Below are 23,424 nucleotides of genomic sequence, written 5' to 3' on the forward strand. Positions count from 1 at the left end.
TCACAGATAGGATTAGGATCTGGATTGGGAAATTTCAATTATATTTCTTTATTACTTTATTCCATATAACGAAAGACAAACTTCACAATTATTCTTTACTCGTTTTCACTTGACCTCTTTACTCTTGCTTCCTCATATCTTTGGTTTGGGTTGCAGTCTTTTGTTTACAGAAAAGGTGTTGCATCATACGTGGAGTGACGCGTCAGTGCTTTCCGCTGCTACTGAAACTCAGAGGGTTTCCTGAAAGCTTGACTGTCTGTGTTTCATTAGGGTTGAATGCGCTCTAACACAGTCTGCATTCTGGCAGCTTGACTCACGGCACACACCTAACGCGGGTCAGAAGAAAACAAGCAAACAATGAGCGGCTGTCCTGTTTGGAAAAGTGGAAAGAATGCATGTTTATTTCCCAAGTTCCTAATAATCTGTTGAGATGAGGCTTTTTTTAAAGACAAATGAACCAATCTGTAGCACCTAACCCTTCAGCCAGGACTTGGTATTTCACTCAGTGGTTTTATTCTGCAGGAACAACCAGAACCTCTGCTCTTCATGCAATCCAAACATACTTTCACAACGTCACATTTTGGAGGGTTTTTGTGGCTCGCTTCCAACAATTTGTAATCCTTCTGGAAAATACTTCCTTTCGTCCATTTTGTGTCACTTTAACAAGACTCAGCTTCTTTGAAGACAGATGAACCAATCTGTAGCACCTAAATCCTTCAGCCAGGACTTTTCATGCAATCAAAACATACTTTTATAGTGTTACGACCCTGGTCGTTATGTGTATTGTGTGTAGAGATTTCTTCCCTCCTCCTGTGTGTGTGTGTGTGCGTGTGTGTGTGTGTGTGTGTGTGCGAGCAAGCAAGCAGGTGGTGCCCGTTAGCTGATTAGCTACCTTCAACAGGCTGATCGGTCCACCTGAAGAAGAGGGGAGCATTTAAGCTGCAGCCATGCAGTCACTCTGACTCAGCTTCTCCTGCTCCCAACCGTTGCATATTTGTATCTGTCCTTTTGTACTTCTGTCCTTGAATATTTTGTAAAGCTTGAAAGGATAGACATAACTTTAACCTGTCCTTGTTCGACATGCCGTAAGTCTACGTGAAAGTGTGAAACCCTTTTCCTTTTGGTTGGTTCTCGTTTTCTTCTCAGTGTAGGAAAGAGTCCTGTTTGTTTATTTTCTTATTTGTTTGGCAAGATTTTTGTGTTCAGAGATTTGTTTGTTTGTGGGTTGTTGCACTTATTTGTTATAAAGAAAACGTTGGTAATTAAATGTACCAAACGGCATTCACTGTCTCACTGTCTATGTTCTTGGGAGTGGGAAAAGAGGAGAGAGTGCACACTTTGTGTTGCGCCTAGGTTTCCCTAGGCCTGGGCGTAACAATAGTCACATTTTGGAGTTTTTTTTTGTGGCAGGCTTCCAGCAATTATGAATCTACTTGGAAATACTTCCTTTCGTCCATTTTGTGTCACTTCAACAAGACCCAGACGTAAAAAATACATTTTTTAACTACTTTTAGGATGGATGTAGTTCGTCGTATTTTTGGCTCATTTGGTCGCGTTCGATCTGAAAGCTTCTCCAGCGACGCCTCTCAGACGCAGAGCAGCAAAAAACTGGTTCCGTGCCATCGGATCAATAAGCTGATCACATGTCTGGATGATTTGGACCCAGAAAGCGAGCTGTGTGAGAAAATGGAGAGTCTGTTTAACGCCTCGCTCATCTGTGGAAGAGAGAGGAAGGAAAACTGTTTCAGGCGGTGAACAAAAAGGCCTGTAGTGGAAAGAGAATGTGCCTTTTCATACAGAAATAATGTTCCTCTACCTCCTGTAATTCATCTGTTCACAGCCAACAAAACACTCTCTTCATTCTTGGTTATTTGACCTTTTACTTTCCGAGCTGCTCAGGAAATTAAACCGTTGGCATGATGCTTGTTTACCTTCAGATATGACTGATGTTATTATGTGTTGCTGGCAGACGCACAGTGCGTACTGTCAGATCCTCTACACTCAGATCATGTGCTTATCTTTGGTTTCCACTGAATTAAGTTCTAAGAGAAGGACAGTTCTGCTTTTATTTAGTGAAGTGGTGCATCTGGTGGTTTTTCTGGCAAAATGTAAATGTGTATATTTATAAAGTTGTGCAGGAATGAGTCCTAAAACCTAGAAGTGAGTCATAATTTCAGCACTTCCTGTTTGTGAAGTCATGTGACCGTGCTGTAGTTCCTTTGTAGCCCAACATTAGCCACCTTTAGCTTAGCGGTGGTGACGTGAAGTCATGTGCCCGTGCTGTAGTTCCTTTATAGCCCAACATTAGCCACCTTTAGCTTAGCGGTGGTGACGTGAAGTCATGTGACCGAGCTGTAGTTCCTTTATAGCCCAACATTAGCCACCTTTAGCTTAGCGGTGGTGACGTGAAGTCATGTGACCGTGCTGTAGTTCCTTTATAGCCCAACATTAGCCACCTTTAGCTTAGCGGCGGTGACGTGAAGTCATGTGACCGTGCTGTACTGTAGTTCCTTTATAGCCCAACATTAGCTACCTTTAGCTTAGCGGTGGTGAAGTCATGTGACCGTGCTGTAGTTCCTTTATAGCCCAACATTAGCCTCCTTTAGCTTAGCGGTGGTGACCTAAAGTCATGTGATCGTGTTGTAGTTCTAGTTCCTTTATAGCCCAACATTAGCCTCCTTTAGCTTAGCGGTGGCGACGTGAAGTCATGTGACCGGGCTGTAGTTCCTTTATAGCCCAACATTAGCCTCCTTTAGCTTAGCGGTGGTGATGTGAAGTCATGTGACCGTGCTGTAGTTCCTTTATAGCCCAACATTAGCCACCTTTAGCTTAGCGTTGGTGATGTGAAGTCATGTGACCGTGCTGTAGTTTCTTTATAGCCCAACATTAGCCTCCTTTAGCTTAGCGGTGGTGACGTGAAGTCATGTGACCGTGCTGTAGTTCCTTTATTGCCCAACATTAGCCGCCTTTAGCTTAGCGGTGGTGACGTGAAGTCATGTGACCGTGCTGTAGTTCCTTTATAGCCCAACATTAGCCACCTTTAGCTTAGCATTGGTGACGTGAAGTCATGTGACCGTGCTGTAGTTCCTTTATAGCTCAACATTAGCCTCCTTTAGCTTAGCGGTGGTGACGTGAAGTCATGTGACTGTGCTGTAGTTCCTTTATAGCCCAACATTAGCCTCCTTTAGCTTAGCGGTGGCGACGTGAAGTCATGTGACCGGGCTGTAGTTCCTTTATAGCCCAACATGAGCCGCCTTTAGCTTAGCGGTGGTGACCTAAAGTCATTTGACCGTGCTGTAGTTCCTTTATAGCCCAACATTAGCCGCCTTTAGCTTAGCGGTGGTGATGTGAAGTCATGTGACCGTGCTGTAGTTCCTTTATAGCCCAACATTAGCCACCTTTAGCTTAGCGGTGGTGACGTGAAGTCATGTGACCGTGCTGTAGTTCCTTTATAGCCCAACATTAGCTTTTTACTTCAAAAATCACAAAGAGGTGTTTAACTGTTGAGATTATCCCGCTGAACAAATTGTGCAAGTATCGTTCATAAGATAAGATAAGATAGGACTTTATTTATCGCAAAGGAAATTGTTGTGCCAGAGTTACAAAAATACAATAAACACAGCAGCATAAATCGTGTTTAAGCTTATTTTCTGCTATAATCTAAATCCCATTTTCTTTTTGTTGAAAAAACCAGATCGGCTTATCATCCCTGCTCCACTCAATGAACTTGTCTATCCACTTCCTGACCTCCCTGGTATTGATGGATTTTGAATATCATTGGATGCTAGAGCTGCACTCATGACTCGTATTTCCTGTTTCATACTGCAGGCTCCACATGGTGACGTGGAACGTGGCCACAGTGGATCCCCCGGATGATTTAACCTCTCTCCTCCATCTGAACGACACAGAAGGCCCGGACCTCTACGTTATTGGGTAGGTGGTGCAAGGAGAGGGACATTAATATTGTGTCAGTATTTAACCCTGTAACTTCCTCTCTGTAGGATAATTAAAGGATTTAATTGTTCTAAATATTAGTGTAGCTTAATCTCTATATGCACTCGATAAATAGTCATACAAAAACAACAACAAAAGGATTTCAATGTACATTTATTGTTTTATAAACGAAGCTTCAAACTATTCTTACAGCCCGGATATTTTGAGTTTATACACTGGAAAAGGGTCAAGGTGACTAACGTGTGTGTGTGTGTGTGTGTGTGTGTGTGTGTGTGTGTGTGTGTGTGTGTGTGTGTGTGTGTGTGTTAGTCTGCAGGAGGTGTTCTCAGGGCCGTTGAGGTTTGTGTCGGACACGATATTCGACGACCCCTGGAGTCAAGTGTTCATGTCCACTTTGGCTCCACTAAATTACGTTAAGGTACAACATCTTCTCAAAACACACATACGTGCACACACACACACACACACACACACACACACACACACACACACACACACACACACACACACACACACACAGCCATTTTCACAGGTAATGTGTAGTTCAGTAGTTGTTAATTTCCCCATTTGATCTTAAACAGCAACCTCAATTGGAATTGACCTAACTTTTTTTATTTGGATTATAATTTGGGGCAATTGTAATAGTTTTTTGTAATATCACTGTTCATGTTTTATTGTATTAATATTTCTGTTTGTTTACACCTTGTTTTTAATGATGTTCCTCATTTGTTATTGTCATACTCTGTAAAAGCACTTTGGGCTGCGTCAAGCATGAAAGGCGCTATATAAATAAAGTGTGTGTGTCAGGTTTCCTCTGTCAGGTTACAGGGGCTTCTTCTGCTTTTCTTCTGCAAACTGGAGCATCTCCCCTTCATCAGAGACATCCAGGCCACTTACACCCGCACAGGCATCTATGGCTACTGGGTGAGACACACACACACACACACACACACACACACACACACACACACACACACACACACACACACACACACACACACACACACACACACACACACACACACACACACACACACACACACAGTTATGGAAATCTGAGACCCAACACTGTGGAGAGTACAAGTCAGAGTGATCAAAACAAATAAATGGTGAATCAGACAGTTGTCCTTCTGGTTATTTATTTGAAGCTTCAAATACATAAGATACAATAAATATAGACACAGGTCTCACAGAGTATAGAATAGTCTGCGCGAGTGTGCGCAGATATAATAGGAAAGCAAAGCTTATATACAGCAAAGGGAGGGAAGCTCAGAAATCTGTCTTCACACGGTATTAGACACCTTGAGCTGTAGATAGTATAACGGTTCTCGTGTGACTTTGTGTGAGTCTCAACCTAATAATAATAATTCCTTACATTTATTATAGCGCTTTATCAATGACTCAAAGCGCTTTACATATATATGATACATGCAATGGTCAGATACTGTGGGCAATACCCACAGGAGCAAGTTCAGGTGAAGTGTCTTGCCCAAGGACACACCGGCTTTACAGACGCAGCAGCGGCGGGTTTCACCCCTTGATCTGATGATCATTGCACAGCGCACTGCGCCACACCGTCCATCTTCACGCCTCGAAGACATCGAGGCGCTTTTACAGGTACACATTGGTATTATACATGTACTGTGGACAATACCCACAGGAGCAAATCCGGGTGAAGTGTCTTGCCCAAGGACACAACGGCCTGACGCAGTGGCGGCAGGAGCGGCTTTCGAACTGGAGTTCCCCAGCACTCCCCCTTGATCTGATGATCGGATGCACAGACCACTGCGCCACCCGTCCCTGCAACCTAGTAGCCAAATCAGCTCTGTGGCCTTGAAGTGTGGCCTTGAAGTGCTTGGGAATAAACCCACAGTGAGAAGAAGAAAACAGCACATCTCAGGAAATTATATAGGTGTTTTACAATGTGTTGAGAAGCATTTGGTTTAAGCATATAAGGATATAATAAAAATGTCCACTACATTCTCCCCTTTTGATCATACTTGATCAATAAAAAAAATAAAAATAATGACAGGATAGACTGATATAACACATCAATGCATACACTCCATCGCTGGTTTAAGTAAACACATCACAAATATATCATAGAAAACTGGCTGTTTTTGTGGAGGACAGACTCCAATATAATGTAAGCATAAGAGGAGGGTACTCGATTCACATGGATTATTTTGCAGTGTCGAAACCAGACTTCTGATTCTAGCTGGTCTATCTCACTGTGGCGCAAAGGATTGTCGTGTAATGGAATAGCAGTATACTGAACGAAAGCTGAGGATACCATGCTGGAAATGCACTTCTTCAGTATTGGGATAATCAAACAAGTACAACTGATTAATAGGCCGAAAATGATCGGTGGGAGGTGGATGTGCTCCGGGTCCTGTAACCTTTACTGGTCTACCATAATTTGCATAATGCAAATTAGGCATGCTTCACAGTGCTTCTGAGCTGTTACTGTAACCCCCCTTGTGAACCACTCCTGATTGATAGACTCTAACATCCCCCCTTTTGACACATGATCCAACCCATGTGTCAACTTAGCAAAATGAGGGAAGAAATGTCTTGGGAGACATGGATTGGAATTTGGACTAACCCAGATGCTGGAGGTTGGGTCAAAAACAGCCCCAGCAGCCTTCCACTGAGCTTTCTCAACTGGTTTAGCGAGCTGCTGCATGGAAGTCAGTGACGACATTTTGTCAGTGAAGGAGGAGACAGGGATTTTAACAAATGATTGTGCGTGAGGTGTGAGAGGAATCAGAGCAGCTGATGCTCTGATGCTCAGCTGCCTGAGTCAGCAGATAAATTAGCGGACCCAATTTCTTAGGGAAACTGGGTCTGTACTGCTTGCGTGTGTGGCACATTTACAGACTGCAACCTCAGATGGGAGCAGAATGGTGTCTAGTAAGCCTGCAACCAGTACATGGTTAAGTACTGGTTTGCCATCAGATTTCAGAAATTGTCTACACTTCCAAATAGCTTCAAAATCGTGTACTACCCCAAAAGCATAGCGTGAGTCAGTGTAAATAGTCACGGTTTTGCCTTCTGCAAACGTGCAGGCTTCAGTTAGTGCAATCAGCTCTGCTGCTTGTGCTGAGAGGTGACATGGGATTGGTCCGGAACGAGTACAGCAGAATCTGGAACAACAGAAAAACCCACCCGATTAGTGCCCCCCTGGTCGCGAAAGGCAGACCCATCAACATACAAAATGAGGTCAGCGTTGGTCAGAGGAACGTCTTTTAAGTCCGGTCTAGGTGTGCACACCATGAGAAGTTCGTCACTGTCTTCAGGCAAAGGCATAAGAGGGTTCTTACACCTTTTCCAAAGTCAAATTCAAGCACTTTTCAAGCATTTTCAAGGTGCACTTTTCAACCTTTTCAAGCATCTTACAGCTGTTGTAAATTACATATTTATATGCACATACTCAAATGATTATTTCCCGACCTCACATTAACTCAGATGTTCTTTATGCTATAAACAACCAAATGTGTGTTTCGTGATAGCCTTCTACACGAGGATGAAAAATTAAAGAAAAGAAAACTAAGTTTAATATTTCAAAATGAGTGATCTGTACGTCTTAAAACGAATTCAGGCGACCTTTCACCTCCACTTAATTAAATGCATGGTTGCAAGATAAAAATGTGAGTTAATTGATTTTAGATAAACATTTTAAGTTGCAAACATTAATTTATAAGTTGTGTTGACGTAATAATGTTGGTAATTACATCAACTTAATATTGTGTCATTTGAACTCTGATTTCTGCGTTAATTGACTTCAACCCTAAATTCAAGTTGAGGTATTGTAATGCAATTGGCTTGATAACTTAATTGTTCTACCCCTTGAGTTAAGGATTTCAAGTCCACTCCCACTTAAGATGCCTGGACAAGTTCCCACAGTTAAGACAAATAGAAATATACAAAGGACATTTTAAGGTGAGTGTCATCTTTTGTCATTCAAATACAACTTGAAATTCAAACTCTCCTGATTGAAACATCATGTGTTGAAATAACCAACTGCAGTTCAAAAATAAAAAGTGAATTGCCTAATATTTTTGTTGTGGAATCAATTAATTTCTTTCTTTAAAGGCAAAACATGGAAAAGCTAAGAGAAAAACCCTATTGAATACAATATTATTTGGAGAGGAGAACACGGAGTCAACTTAATTTACAAATGGCTGTCAACTTAAAAACATCTGTCCATGTTCAATACTGGTAATTAAGTATATACAACTCAAGATTACATTTAAATCATACGGTAAAACAAGTTGGAACTTTTGGAGTAATCAACTTAAAAACTTGTGTTTATGCTACCAATTATTAAGTAAGTGGTAATTGAAAACACCTCTGATTGTAGAGGAAAAGCCTTCTCCCCTTTCTCAAATAATTTTGTTGCTTTAACAACATTTCATTAGAAGTTCTCTTAACTCAATAACCATCGATGCAACCTATTGCCTTGATTTTCTTTGTTAAGCCAAGGCATTTGCCTTTAGAGTGTACGTAGACTGGGCCTCCCATATAACCTGGCTGAGCCGATATAAAAACAATCAGCCAAATAACTTTTCAATACATTATTGATTACTATTTTTGAGGTACTTTTAGGTTGGCAGTGAACATAAGTCAGAGGTACATGGTGTACTTTTCCTTCACTACATGTATTTAATACCTTTAGTTACTTCACAGATCTGGATGAATGATGTGAAATATAATCAAGTGTTAAATCAGACTTTAGTTCCACCTGGAGTAAATCCACAAGCTACCCTGCAGTATACAAAGTCATTCAAACTAGCTGCACCTTTACCAGCTTTGAGAACACTTTCATGATCAATCATTATAAAACATATCATATATATTATTCTGAAATGGACCAATCTGCACAATGAATACTTTTACTGTCTTTCACTATATTTTGATGAGAATACTTTTCTACTTTCACTTGAGGAACATTTTGAATGCAGGACTTTTACTGTAACACTCTGGTACTTCTACTTTTACTCAAGTACAAGATCTGAGTACTTATACTTTTACTCAAGTACAATATCTGAGTACTTATTCCACCTCTGGTAGTGTATTAGTCTGAATTGTAGCTACAAAATCACGCAGAGCTGCATAAAAATAGCCTCACAATGGTAACAAGTGGAAAATAATATTTACAAATGTGTACAATGATTTGTAGGTAATTTTGACTACTCAAGACACCTGACTTATACAAAGGAAGACTGTGTTCATTCTACAATTACATGGGATTAAAGCAACATGTAGTTTTACTTGTATAATACTTCCATTTTGTATAAAAGACAGTTTGTTTTCATCTGTTTTCGAATAAACAAAGTATTGGCTTTCAGAATATTAAACTTGTAACGGCATAATTACAAGCAGAGAACGGACTAATGTAACATCACAGCAAGCATAACAACAGCCGTGTGTTATGAACACATACGCAAGAATGACATCATCTGTCGCTTAGTGACAGGTTTTGGCAGAGCAGCCAATGATGCAATACGCTTATCTAAAAGCGTTTTCCCCTCTCCTGAAATGACATGACTCAAAAATGTAACTGTTCTTTGTACATATTGGAGTTTTGACAAACTGGCCTTCTGGCCTTCGGCTGCGAGGTATGTTAACAAGGAAATTGTATCAGCTCCACACTGTTCTGCTGTGGGTGCGCAAATCATGAGGTCATCAAACTACTGGATGAGAGCAGTGTCTTTAGAAACTTGGAGAGAGGCCAACCTTGTACACATTGCCTGGTTGTAGGAGAATGTGTAAGGTTTACCATTATATTCAAATGTGAACAAAATTGACTGTCTTTGTGTACAGGAACACTGAAAAATGCATTTGAGAGATCTTATGACAGTAAAAAATGTTGCAGAGGCTGGAACTTGGGAAATAATCAGATAAGGAGTTGGGACGAGCGTGCATGCACAGCTGCATTTACAGCTCGTAAATCCTGGACAAATCTCCACTCGTCAGGAGGTTTTGTCTCTGATCTTTTTGACAGGAAACACTGGAGTGCGTACCGGAATCGTTACACGGAATAATGACCCCTTGTTTAAGCGGAGAGGTAAACACTGGCCGAATGCCATCAACAGCTTCACGTTTCAATGGATACGGGGGTTGATTTGGACGGAACGTGGACATTAAACCTACGTCATATCTGTGAGCTGCCCAGAGTGAGTATGGCACATCTGAAAGCGCGGCAGGAAGCTCAGAGATATGAGAATTACCTCATCATCCTCAACCAACAGCAATGTGCGCAGAACGGCTATGTTCGTGCACATTTTCATCTTATCCACGTCACGTGACATAGAGTATATGACATATTCTGTGTGTGTAGGTGCCCAATCAGTGACTGACTCCCAATCTTTAACGATTGGACCCAAATCCCTCTATCTATCAGTGGGGCCCCTGGCTAGTGAAATGTGTGGACCGCCCCTGGGATTTGACACAGTTTGTGTTGTGCGAGTGTAACAGGAACCAGCGCTGCGCAGCAAACTCCAATACATAGGTTTAAGCATGAGCTCATCATTCACACATTTTAACAGAAAAACTCTCATCATAGCATTTACACTGATCATCAACAACAACGAACATTTCCGTCCAGATATTTAATTTAGACAGACTGTTTTCACCATTTCTACTCGCATGACATCCACAATCGGACCCTCAGGAGGGTGTACAAACCTGCTTTGCTCCCAAAACAAAGTCTTTAAGTGTTACCAAAACACCCCGTGTTACCAAAACACTATTTTTTCATTCGTCGATGATGTGATATTTGTTTCACAGTACAAATCACACAAAGACTGATCGTAAACCCAGGCTACGATGGATATCCCAAATATCCTACTTTCGAGCAGTCCCTCTCATAAATGTCATGGAGTTTAATTACGTTTAACTTTAAACAATTTAGACACTGTACATCTCACCGAGTATTGAAAGCCTTTTGAGTTTGTTGGATCTCGTGAAGTCAATCGGTTCCACCCCCGGCGCTGGTCCTCTCGTCCCGTACGGTTTCTGTCGAGGTAGAGGAGGATCCGAGGATCCTGGAGCTAGCGACCACCAGCGTCCGTAGGTGTCCCCAATCGAACTTGCAGAGATCCTGCCGACAACGCCAATTGTTATGGAAATCTGAGACCCAACACTGTGGAGAGTACAAGTCAGAGTGATCAAAACAAATAAATGGTGAATCAGACAGAGTTGTCCTTCTGGTTATTTATTTGAAGCTTCAAATACATAAGATACAATAAATATAGACACAGGTCTCACAGAGTATAGAATAGTCTGCGCGAGTGTGCGCAGATATAATAGGAAAGAAAAGCTTATATACAGCAAAGGGAGGGAAGCTCAGAAATCTGTCTTCACACGGTATTAGACACCTGGCCTTGAGCTGTAGATAGTATAACGGTTCTCGTGTGACTTTGTGTGAGTCTCAACCTAGTAGCCAAATCAGCTCTGTGGCCTTGAAGTGTGGCCTTGAAGTGCTTGGGAATAAACCCACAGTGGAGTATAAGAAGAAAACAGCACATCTCAGGAAATGATATAGGTGTTTTACAATGTGTTGAGAAGCATTTGGTTTAAGCATATAAGGATATAATAAAAATGTCCACACACACACACACATACACACACACACACACACACACACACACACACACACACACACACACACCACACACACACACACACACACACACCACACACACACACACACACACACCAGCGTAAGATAACAAGTACTTTATTGATTCCAATTTGGGACATTTTTGCATTGCAGCAGCATAAAAAGACAAGGCATTGTACATTAGAGAAAGTAAAAGACTAGAAATAAACAATTAAAAATGTAAAAATCTCCAATAGAAATAAAATAGCATTAAAACAATTGAAAATAATATACATGTTGAAATACAAATAAACATGTCATTAGAAAAGTCAAAGATTGTCTGAAAATAAGGCTTTAAATTCGTCACAAATACAATCTTATTGGCCTTTGAACCGGAAAAAGACAACACTTTCCTAATATCGATATATTATCTATATATTGACGATCCTCTTTCCTGTGTAATCGGTATCCTGTAGCCCATACTCCTAAACACATACAGGGGGTCCGCGGGGTCTTAAAAAGTATTAAAAGTTGATAAATCAATGAAGGCTATTAAAAAATATTAAAGGGCATTTTCCAAGGTGTTACATTTGGTAGCTTGTTTTCAATAAGTATATAAATGGTCCAAAGAGGTTGTATTCTACAGTCTGCCTGAATGTAATCATTGCGTAGGTGTGTAGTGTGATTCTGTGTAGTTTATTTATGGCATCCCGTTGGGTTTGACGTCATCTGAACAGGACATCGCGCGCTCACTGCTTGATAGCGCGCGACGGTCCGTTTACGCCGGTTGCTAAGCAACATCGTTATGGGGAAATGCAAGTCTGCGTCCAAATGGTTGGAAGATAAGGAGGAAGGACAATCAATACTGTATATAGTGAATGTGAGGTAAAGTGTGTCACCAAGGTAACCGGTTAAAACTCGAAGTGGCGATGAGGTCTTAAAATGTATGGAAAGGGTCTTAAAAAAGGTCTTACATTCGACTTCAGGGTTCCTGCATATACCCTGACATATAAACACCACAATGATGTGTAAAATCTGATGTTCCTCTTTCAATTCGGACATTAAAATGTGTTAAAAAAGACTGTATTAACCGAACCACAGAAGCAGAAGTAAAGAATGATTTGACTTTCTTTTTGTTCCTTCTCAAAATGTCATCAAGTTATTTTGAAAACTTGATGAATTTGTATTTTTTCTTTCTATCTGAGTTGTAATTGTTGGTTTCTCACACAGCTGAGATTGTGAATGAACGTCAGAGTAGTTCCTCTGTTTCCAAACATCTTTCTGTTTCATGAAACGACCGCTTTTGTGACAGAAAAACATTTGTACAGAAAAACAACTGAAATGAAATTTGTTTCTCTCTCTCAGGGAAACAAAGGTGGAGTTTCTGTCCGTCTTTCTTTCTGATTTGACTTTCTGTGTGTTCCTTCTCAACAAAGTCAATAATATCTCATGAGTTATTTTGAAAACTTGATGAATTTGTGTTATTTGTTTCTGTCTGAGTTGTAATTGTTGGTAGTTTCTCACCTCTTTCTGTCTCTCTCTCTCTCAGGGTAATAAAGGTGGAGTTTCTGTCCGTCTTTCTTTCTACGGTCACATGCTCTGCTTCCCTAAACTGCCACCTGGCCGCTCACATGAACTACGCCTCAGAGAGGGTGGATGAGTTCGAGTACATCATGGACAAACTGGTCTTCGACTGTGAAAAATCTCCAAAAATTGCGGACCACAAGTGAGTAGATAATAGAAACTCTGGTTTACTAAAAAAAAAATGATATCAGAAAAACTCCATTTATCCCCGCAGGTGGAATTTGTAACAGATGTTGCATTTGAGAATTAAAAAAAAGGAACATTTATATTAGGATATAAATCTAGATAAATTCCGTAAAAATAAATTAATGACCTAAATTGAATTAATAGTTATATAATCATAACAAGTACAAGTAAAAAATTGCAAAGCCAGTATAAAATAATATATAATAAAAATATTAACATTAACATAAGGAGTACAAGTACAATTGTGCACATTTTACTACAATATACAACATTTAATTTACAGTAAATGTGTTTTTTCTATTATATCTACAGTTGTGTATTGATAAAAATACTAATTTGTAATCTGTAAATCCTGAAAAGTGTCATAAACATTAGAATAACACCTAATTTGTAAGGTCATAATCGACAAAATGTATCAAACATATTAAAGACACTTGAGTATGAGGATTAAAACGTGCAAAATAAATTACAATTTAGCTTTTTCAATGTTTAAAATGATGTGTTAATTTGTTCACTTTTTTGATTATTTTTACAATTCCTTCTTCTCCTTTCCCCTCGGCTCAGGCTGGTGTTCTGGTTTGGAGATCTGAACTTCAGGATTCAGGATCACGGCATGCACTTTGTCCGCTCCTGCATCGAACAGCAGAACTACAGCCTGCTGTGGAGCAAAGACCAGGTTTGAGACTTAAAGAGGCCATATCAGGTTCATATCAGTTTGTAGTGTCTCTACTTTAAAGAGTCCTCTCCTGCTGATGTTCAGGTGTATATCAGTATGTAGTGTCTCTACTTTAAAGAGTCCTCTCCTGCTGATGTTCAGGTGTATATCAGTTTGTAGTGTCTCTACTTTAAAGAGTCCTCTCCTGCTGATGTTCAGGTTCATATCAGTTTGTAGTGTCTCTACTTTAAAGAGTCCTCTCCTGCTGATCTCCAGGTGTATATCAGTATGTAGTGTCTCTACTTTAAAGAGTCCTCTCCTGCTGATGTTCAGGTGTATATCAGTATGTAGTGTCTCTACTTTAAAGAGTCCTCTCCTGCTGATGTTCAGGTGTATATCAGTAATGTTAGTGTCTCTACTTTAAAGAGTCCTCTCCTGCTGATGTTCAGGTGTATATCAGTATGTAGTGTCTCTACTTTAAAGAGTCCTCTCCTGCTGATGTTCAGGTGTATATCAGTATGTAGTGGTCTCTACTTTAAAGAGTCCTCTCCTGCTGATGTTCAGGTGTATATCAGTATGTAGTGTCTCTACTTTAAAAGAGTCCTCTCCTGCTGATGTTCAGGTGTATATCAGTATGTAGTGTCTCTACTTTAAAGAGTCCTCTCCTGCTGATGTTCAGGTGTATATCAGTATGTAGTGTCTCTACTTTAAAGAGTCCTCTCCTGCTGATGTTCAGGTGTATATCAGTATGTAGTGTCTCTACTTTAAAGAGTCCTCTCCTGCTGATGTTCAGGTGTATATCAGTATGTAGTGTCTCTACTTTAAAGAGTCCTCTCCTGCTGATGTTCAGGTGTATATCAGTATGTAGTGTCTCTACTTTAAAGAGTTCTCTCCTACTGATGTTCAGGTGTATCAGTATGTAGTGTCTCTACTTTAAAGAGTCCTCTCCTGCTGATGTTCAGGTGTATATCAGTATGTAGTGTCTCTACTTTAAAGAGTCCTCTCCTGCTGATGTTCAGAGTGTATATCAGTATGTAGTGTCTCTACTTTAAAGAGTCCTCTCCTGCTGATGTCCAGGTGTATATCAGTATGTAGTGTCTCTACTTTAAAGAGTCCCTCTCCTGCTGATGTCCAGGTGTATATCAGTATGTAGTGTCTCTACTTTAAAGAGTCCTCTCCTGCTGATGTTCAGGGTGTATATCAGTATGTAGTGTCTCTACTTTAAAGAGTCCTCTCCTGCTGATGTTCAGGTGTATATCAGTATGTAGTGTCTCTACTTTAAAGAGTCCTCTCCTGCTGATGTTCAGGTTTATATCAGTATGTAGTGTCTCTACTTTAAATAGTCCTCTCCTGCTGATGTTCAGGTGTATATCAGTATGTAGTGTCTCTACTTTAAAGAGTCCTCTCCTGCTGATGTTCAGGTGTATATCAGTATGTAGTGTCTCTACTTTAAAGAGTCCTCTCCTGCTGATGTTCAGGTGTATATCAGTATGTAGTGTCTCTACTTTAAAGAGTTCTCTCCTGCTGATGTTCATGTGTATATCAGTATGTAGTGTCTCTACTTTAAAGAGTTCTCTCCTGCTGATGTTCAGGTGTATATCAGTATGTAGTGTCTCTACGTTAAAGAGTCCTCTCCTGCTGATGTTCAGTTGTATATCAGTATGTAGTGTCTCTACTTTAAAGAGTCCTCTCCTGCTGATGTTCAGGTGTATATCAGTATGTAGTGTCTCTACTTTAAAGAGTCCTCTCCTGCTGATGTTCAGGTGTATATCAGTATGTAGTGTCTCTACTTTAAAGAGTCCTCTCCTGCTGATGTTCAGGTTTATATCAGTATGTAGTGTCTCTACTTTAAAGAGTCCTCTCCTGCTGATGTTCAGGTGTATATCAGTATGTAGTGTCTCTACTTTAAAGAGTCCTCTCCTGCTGATGTTCAGGTGTATATCAGTATGTAGTGTCTCTACTTTAAATAGTCCTCTCCTGCTGATGTTCAGGTGTATATCAGTATGTAGTGTCTCTACTTTAAAGAGTCCTCTCCTACTGATGTTCAGGTGTATATCAGTATGTAGTGTCTCTACTTTAAATAGTCCTCTCCTGCTGATGTTCAGGTGTATATCAGTATGTAGTGTCTCTACTTTAAAGAGTCCTCTCCTGCTGATTGTTCAGGTGTATATCAGTATGTAGTGTCTCTACTTTAAAGAGTCCTCTCCTGCTGATGTTCAGGTGTATATCAGTATGTAGTATCTCTACTTTAAATAGTCCTCTCCTGCTGATGTTCAGGTGTATATCAGTATGTAGTGTCTCTACTTTAAAGAGTCCTCTCCTACTGATGTTCAGGTGTATATCAGTATGTAGTGTATCTACTTTAAAGAGTTCTCTCCTGCTGATGTTCAGGTGTATATCAGTATGTATGTCTCTACTTTAAAGAGTCCTCTCCTGCTGATGTTCAGGTGTATATCAGTATGTAGCATCTCTACTTTAAAGAGTCCTCTCCTGCTGATGTTCAGGTGTATATCAGTATGTAGTGTCTCTACTTTAAAGAGTCCTCTCCTGCTGATGTTCAGGTGTATATCAGTATGTAGTGTCTCTACTTTAAAGAGTTCTCTCCTGCTGATGTCCAGGTGTATATCAGTATGTAGTGTCTCTACTTTAAAGAGTTCTCTCCTGCTGATGTTCAGGTGTATATCAGTATGTAGTGTCTCTACTTTAAAGAGTCCTCTCCTGCTGATGTTCAGGTGTATATCAGTATGTAGCATCTCTACTTTAAAGAGTCCTCTCCTGCTGATGTTCAGGTGTATATCAGTATGTAGTATCTCTACTTTAAAGAGTCCTCTCCTGCTGATGTTCAGGTTTATATCAGTATGTAGTGTCTCTACTTTAAAGAGTCCTCTCCTGCTGATGTTCAGGTGTATATCAGTATGTAGAGTCTCTACTTTAAAGAGTCCTCTCCTGCTGATGTTCAGGTGTATATCAGTATGTAGTGTCTCTACTTTAAAGAGTCCTCTCCTGCTGATGTTGAGGTTTATATCAGTATGTAGTGTCTCTACTTTAAAGAGTCCTCTCCTGCTGATGTTCAGGTGTATATCAGTATGTAGTGTCTCTACTTTAAAGAGTCCTCTCCTGTTGATGTTCAGGTGTATATCAGTATGTAGTGTCTCTACTTTAAAGAGTCCTCTCCTGCTGATGTTCAGGTGTATATCAGTATGTAGTGTCTCTACTTTAAAGAGTCCTCTCCTGCTGATGTTCAGGTGTATATCAGTATGTAGTGTCTCTACTTTAAAGAGTCCTCTCCTGCTGATGTTCAGGTGTATATCAGTATGTAGTGTCTCTACTTTAAAGAGTCCTCTCCTGCTGATGTTCAGGTGTATATCAGTATGTAGTGTCTCTACTTTAAAGAGTCCTCTCCTGCTGAGAAAAGTGTGTGTTGTGGTTCTCAGCTGACGATGATGAAGAAGAAGGAGCAGCTGCTGCAGGAGTTTGATGAAGGGCCTCTGGACTTTCAGCCCACCTACAAGTTTGACCTAAACTCCGACAATTATGACAGCAGGTAACTGTTCCAAATAACGTCGTCATTAGTCCTAATTAATCATAATCACACTTTTTAAGTCAGTGTTTTTATTTCCAGTAGCGGCCTCTACACCGGTTTTCTTACTTCTTATGTAGACATAAATCATTTAATTGAATGTTATTTACTTAGTGCACATTTTTAACTTAACCTCTAATTTTATTTAAATATTTGTATTATTTTGTATCTTTTTATTGAATATTTTTACTATAATGTCTTATGTCTATACATGTCGAGCGGTGCAGGAACGAGTCCTAAAACCAGGAAGTGAGTCAGCATGTCTCCACTTCCTGTTCCCTGGTCTCAGAGCCAATGGGATCTCTCCATAGGGTTTAGGAAAGTAGCTGAACTAAGGTCTGTGGTTGAGACACATTGAAGACACGGATCACATTTTGTTCTACGACATTAAATCATCAGCAGTGACCCCACTGGTGATTTCTGAAGAGTGGACGTGTCTGAGAAACGATGGTTGTTACCAAGTGGCTGAATAGGACTACAGAAGTCGTGGAGGTCGTTGTACGTCATTACGCCGAACACGTAAACACTCCTCTAAGTTAGTTTCTGTTCTGCTTGAAAGCAAGTCCCTGCCTCCTGCAGACTGTTCAAACCAACGCTTCAACTCGTTCCATTTAGAATCTGTGTGTTTGAATATGGATCTGAAGTTGGCGTGACGTTGAAGTCGTGCTGCTGGACTCGGCTGTAGTTCTTTTATAGCATAACGTTAGCATTTAGCTTCTGGACATTAGATTTATGATTCAAACATTATAAAAGTAGACATGTGGAGATTATCCGGCTGAACAAAACGTGATCCGTCTCTTCAATGTGTTTCAACCACAGACCTTATTTCCAGCTACTTTCCAAAACCCTATGGAGAGATCGCATTGCCTTTTTGTCGAGGGAACCGGCAGCTTCCTTCCGGGTTTTAGGACGGGATGGTTTTCCTTTCTTCCTGTTGCACATTTTTAATTACATTTCCTATTTATTCATCTATTTTAATTTCTTATTGCAATTTATTTCTTAATTTTATATACATATTTCTATTATTTCTTTAACTATATTTCTTATATTTTTTCCCTCTATTTTATCTTCCTGTTGCACATTTTTTATTTAATTTCTTATTTTTATACATATATTTAATTTTTATTTTATTAAATTGTATCTTTTTGCACAATTGTTTCATCCTCTTATTAAACACATGTTTTCCTATTTTATTGTATTTTCTATTTTATTTTCTTATTGCACATTTTTACCCTAATTCCTTGTTTTTATAAATATAATTTAATTCCTTTTTATTTTATTTACTTATTGAAAATGTGTACTTTCATTTCTTTTACCTCCTGTATTTTTTAATAATAATATTCTGATTGTGATTTAAACTCCACAGGCTCTACAGGAACTGGTTTGGCTTTAAGTAAGAGCTTGTTGTCCCTTTACCTACATCATATCACCCTGTTTTTAATTCCCCTAACTGCACATACTTTTAACATCATGCTATTCCCCTTTTAACGTAGAGTAACTTCTAGTTAAAGGCTTCAGTAACGCACGGCACAATAAGCAAACAAAGCAGGTGCAACTAACAGTCTTTCTGAGACACATTTGGGAACGTCTACGCACGGAAAGACTGAACGCATGTTTTCCAGGAAGTAGTCTGACCCCACAGACATGTTGTTTTGTGGATACAGGCATAGCTGTGAAAGGTAACCTGTGGAGTTTCTGACCACTGGAGGATATAAAGAACCAGGTTTTGTGTTTCTTACCATTGTGTGGAGCTATGTTTCCATATTAAGATACCATTATTTTTATTCCGAGTTTCTTACCGATATATAGAGCCAGGTTTTCATGTGAAGATACCATTATTTTTCTTCATTCTTGCGCAAAATGAGGACTTCGCAGAGGAGATTCACATTCCCTTTCATAGCTTCATTATTTGATTTTAATCTACTGATACAGATGGTAGAGATGCACCAAGACACATGAATACAGGCTCTTATAGCTTGCAGACATGGATGTAAACAATGCTGATTTTATTAAGAATTGAAATTGTTTTGAGCTTTTTTTTGCGTATTAATAAATTGATAGCACTCCAGCTCATAGCAGGGTGTTGTCTGCACCGGAGTAACAGCGAGATTTCCCCGTAAAATGTTAACGTGATGCCAGAAAACAATATTTCTGTTCCTCAAAAACGGTATAATTCCTCCAGAAATATGACCGGTCAAACAGAGCGTCAGACGGCAGAGACAGCTTTGTTTTTACGGAGCTCTGACGTCACGTTGTTGTTTACGTTGTTGTTGCAGCGCCATCTTGTATACGGGCGTCATGTTCTCGCCAGAATTGATATATCTTATAAACAAGCTCAGCGCCACAGTATCACCTCACATCTTTCTAGAAAAACCCCCTGGATAGGAATAATATATAATTTGGATTTTGAAGACAACCGTTATCATAGAAGATGCATTTTTACAAGGAACCATGAATGTACATATAACTCCACAGGGTGCTTTTAGATGTTAGTAGTCGGTATTAACCTGCATTTAACCTCTGAGCATGTTTTTTATATGTACAGTTAAAGCTTTGAGCTGCGGCTGCATAACAGCTAACATGCATGGCTAGAATATACATATAATTATAACACAAGAGATATGTCACTGTGGATAATTCAATATGTTTGTGTTGGATTTGATTGAATTACCCAAACATGGTACCACCGTTCCTGCAGGTTGCTGCCTTCTTAATGCAATTCTGTTTAAAGCTGATGGTTCGGGAGGAGCAATGGCAAACTGTCTAATTCATGTCTCACTTCCTGATGATGACCTGTCTTAATCAGTGATAGTAAATCTGTAAATTCCCAGAGAACAATATGCTTAAGAAACCCCTTGTTTAACGGTTTGGCTTGAGCAGACACTAGATTTCAAAATGCAAAATCACAATCACCACTGGCAACACTTTAACAACAGTGGTGCCACCTGGGTCAAATTCTGAGGTCCATCTGAATCAAAAGTCACAGATGCCAAACTAATATCATTAGTATTACACTAATTGTGTGGCTCTGTGAAAGTGGAGCCACAGGTCTCGCTTTTTAGAAAATATCCCACGTTTCTTCAGGCGGTTTTCCTGTAGTATTTTAGATCCTGTAGTATTTTTTACTTTTTATTTTAATAATCAAGAATATTTTTCATTTTATTTTTAATTGTTAATTCAGTTTTTTAAAGTATTTTAAGATTTGTATTTTTATGTCGGAACACACTTCTGCTTCTGTGACGGAATAATTTTCAGAATTGGGATCAATACAGTTTCTATCTATTGCCCCTTTCACACCAACGCGGTTCCAGGGCCGGTTTGGAGCTGGAGTTTGAAAAGCACCGGTTTTTCCTGTTCACACTGCAGCGGAGCCGCCTCTAAGCACCGGAATCCGGTTCGTTTCAAGCACCAAAAAGTTGTCGGTCTAGAAAGCAAGCGCTGCATACGTCACGCTTACGTCGGAACTGGGCTGTGTCCAAATAACACCAGACATCCACCTTTCCGCCAGCTTCAACATGATCTGTGGAAATAACATTGGGAATCAGTTTTAATGTTATACCATAGTAATTAATGCTGCAAAGCTGGGTATTTTGAGCTTGGCGCATGCAGAGGCTAACACATACTTGCCAACCTTGAGACCTCAGAAATCGGGAGCATTTCCAAAGCCACCGCGGGGGGTGGTAGTGGTTCGCCAAAGCTGTATTAGATCAACATTAACATGCATTGTAGTTGTAAGTGCACTGCCTTGCGGCCTGTAGCACCAGCATATGTGGGCTGGACCTGTATTTTACAGGAAAGGAGTGAGCAGAGGGTCGAGTTGTCGATTCTTGTTCTGTTTTCTGTGACTATCTCCCTCACCCTCTCTGACTTTCAGTTGCGCGCTACTAAAGAGACGCGCTACCATGGAAACCAAACAATGGTGTAGCTGTATTAAAGTCCGAGTAGAAACAGTCCTGAGTAAATCTGATTTTGTCAGAAATCGGGAGAAATGCGGGAGAAATATGACCCCGGGAGGAAACCGGGAGAGGGCAATGAAATCGGGAGTCTCCCGCGAAAATCGGGAGGGTTGGCAAGTATGGGCTAACAACAGCTAGCTCTAACACCATCGAATAGGACGTAAATTTACCTTCTTTCTCCTACGAAATTGTCGTTGAAGTTGATGATGTCATTGAAAGAACTTTTGAATGTAGCATGTAACGACTGTGAAGTTGGTTGTAAAGTCGTCCCATTTCTTCCATTTCGTTTCGACAGAGCAAAATGAGTAGCGCTTCAATACAATCAGCAAACGGTTACGTCATGACGCAAACGATGACGCAATGACGCAAACGATGACGCAATGACGCAGCACCAGTCGGGCTCTGAGCGGTGTGAACAGAGCGGGAGCTGAACCGAAGAACCGGTTCTGAACCAGAAAAGCTCTAGCACGGAGCTAGAACGGGAAAAGCCTTGGTGTGAAAGCGATATATCTATCTGGTTGAATAAGCAAGGATTAAAAAATAGGTGCCTGTCAGCGCGTGGGAAGATTTGGGAATGACTCAATGTGCCGAATAATGGGAGGAACTACGGTCAAATATCATCTGTGTTTATTATCGAGCTTCAAAACAATCGATAGGAAGGCTTTACAAACAATGGAGTCATTAAGGGAAGTAGATTTACTAAATAAAACACCAAACGGCACAAAAACCAACTCTAAAGACAAAGAAATAACAAAAAATGTCCGCTTCATGTCCACAAATTCTCAAATAACATAATCAAATAATAATAAAAGAAACAATTTGTAAATATTGTTTTCCTCAGCCTGATTTGAATACACTTCAGACTGAGGAGAGTTAAAAATGTGTCAGACTTCTACAGACTTTTCCATTCAAAGTCAGGCAAATACCGGATAATGTAAACGCTGGTTCCTGGTAAGTTATAAACAATTTAGACCTAGGGTGTTTCTCAATGTCGAGGACGCTTCCTTGGTAGGACATGTCCCTCCGAGTCAGGTCCTTCAGAGGCTAGGCAAGAATCCTTCCTTTCATTCGGAACGCAGAATGGGACAGGCTAGCAAGTGTGCAGGTGTGCGTCATACACAATTTCCCGCAACGAAGGATTCAGTCCTCGGTAGAATTCCAAGGATCCTGGACATTGGAACGGTCCTTCGGCGGAACTCGATGACGTAGCATCCTTGAAATAGTGGCTCTGGAGCATCCTTCCTCGACATTGAGAAACACCCCTTATCTCCTCACTAAACCTCCCCTCTTTTCTTCTTCTTCTCTTATCACATTTTCCAGCGGTAAGAAGCGTAAACCGGCCTGGACCGACAGGATTCTGTGGAGGCTGCGACCCGCTGAGGAGGAAGAGGGAAACTCTGCTCTGGAGGAGGAAGAGGAGGAAGAGGAGGAGAAGGAGGAAGAGGAGGAGTTCCCGCTGAAGATCAGGCAGGATTTGTACACCTGCAACATGGAGTTCAGCATCAGCGACCACAAACCAGTCACCGGGGTCTTCACTATGGAGGTGAGACACACACACACACACACACACACACACACACACACACGCACACACACACACACACACACACACACACACACACACACACACACACACACACACACACACACACACACACAAACACACTTATCCTCTCCTGGTATTGGTTTTGGATGTATGCACTTTAAAAGCTAATGAGCTAGTGTGTGTGTGTGTGTGTGTGTGTGTGTGTGTGTGTGTGTGTGTGTGTGTGTGTGTGTGTGTGTGGTGTGTGTGTGTGTGTGTGTGTGTGTGTGTGTGTGTGTGTGTGTGTGTGTGTGTGTGTGTGTGTGTGTGTGTGTGTGTGTGTGTGTGTGTGTGTGTGTGTGTGTGTGTGTGTGTGTG

The 23,424-nt window shown here is 40.5% G+C and overlaps 1 protein-coding gene across 1 annotated transcript in view; it reads left to right on the forward strand.

Annotated features, from left to right (window-relative positions):
- Nucleotides 1-3,828: 3,828 nt before the first annotated feature.
- Nucleotides 3,829-23,424, forward strand: part of LOC117535264 (inositol polyphosphate 5-phosphatase K-like) — a gene marked incomplete at its 5' end in the record, with an annotated part of 29,670 nt that continues 10,074 nt past the window's right edge. The window contains 9 exon segments of the mRNA XM_034199663.1: nucleotides 3,829-3,933; nucleotides 4,264-4,372; nucleotides 4,762-4,878; nucleotides 13,110-13,166; nucleotides 13,168-13,286; nucleotides 13,895-14,006; nucleotides 17,420-17,529; nucleotides 18,932-18,958; nucleotides 22,842-23,064. Coding sequence (XP_034055554.1) covers nucleotides 3,829-3,933; nucleotides 4,264-4,372; nucleotides 4,762-4,878; nucleotides 13,110-13,166; nucleotides 13,168-13,286; nucleotides 13,895-14,006; nucleotides 17,420-17,529; nucleotides 18,932-18,958; nucleotides 22,842-23,064 — 979 coding nt within the window.

The sequence above is a fragment of the Gymnodraco acuticeps genome, unplaced genomic scaffold (genome assembly GCF_902827175.1).
Source record: "Gymnodraco acuticeps unplaced genomic scaffold, fGymAcu1.1, whole genome shotgun sequence".
Classification (NCBI taxonomy): Eukaryota; Metazoa; Chordata; class Actinopteri; order Perciformes; family Bathydraconidae; genus Gymnodraco; species Gymnodraco acuticeps.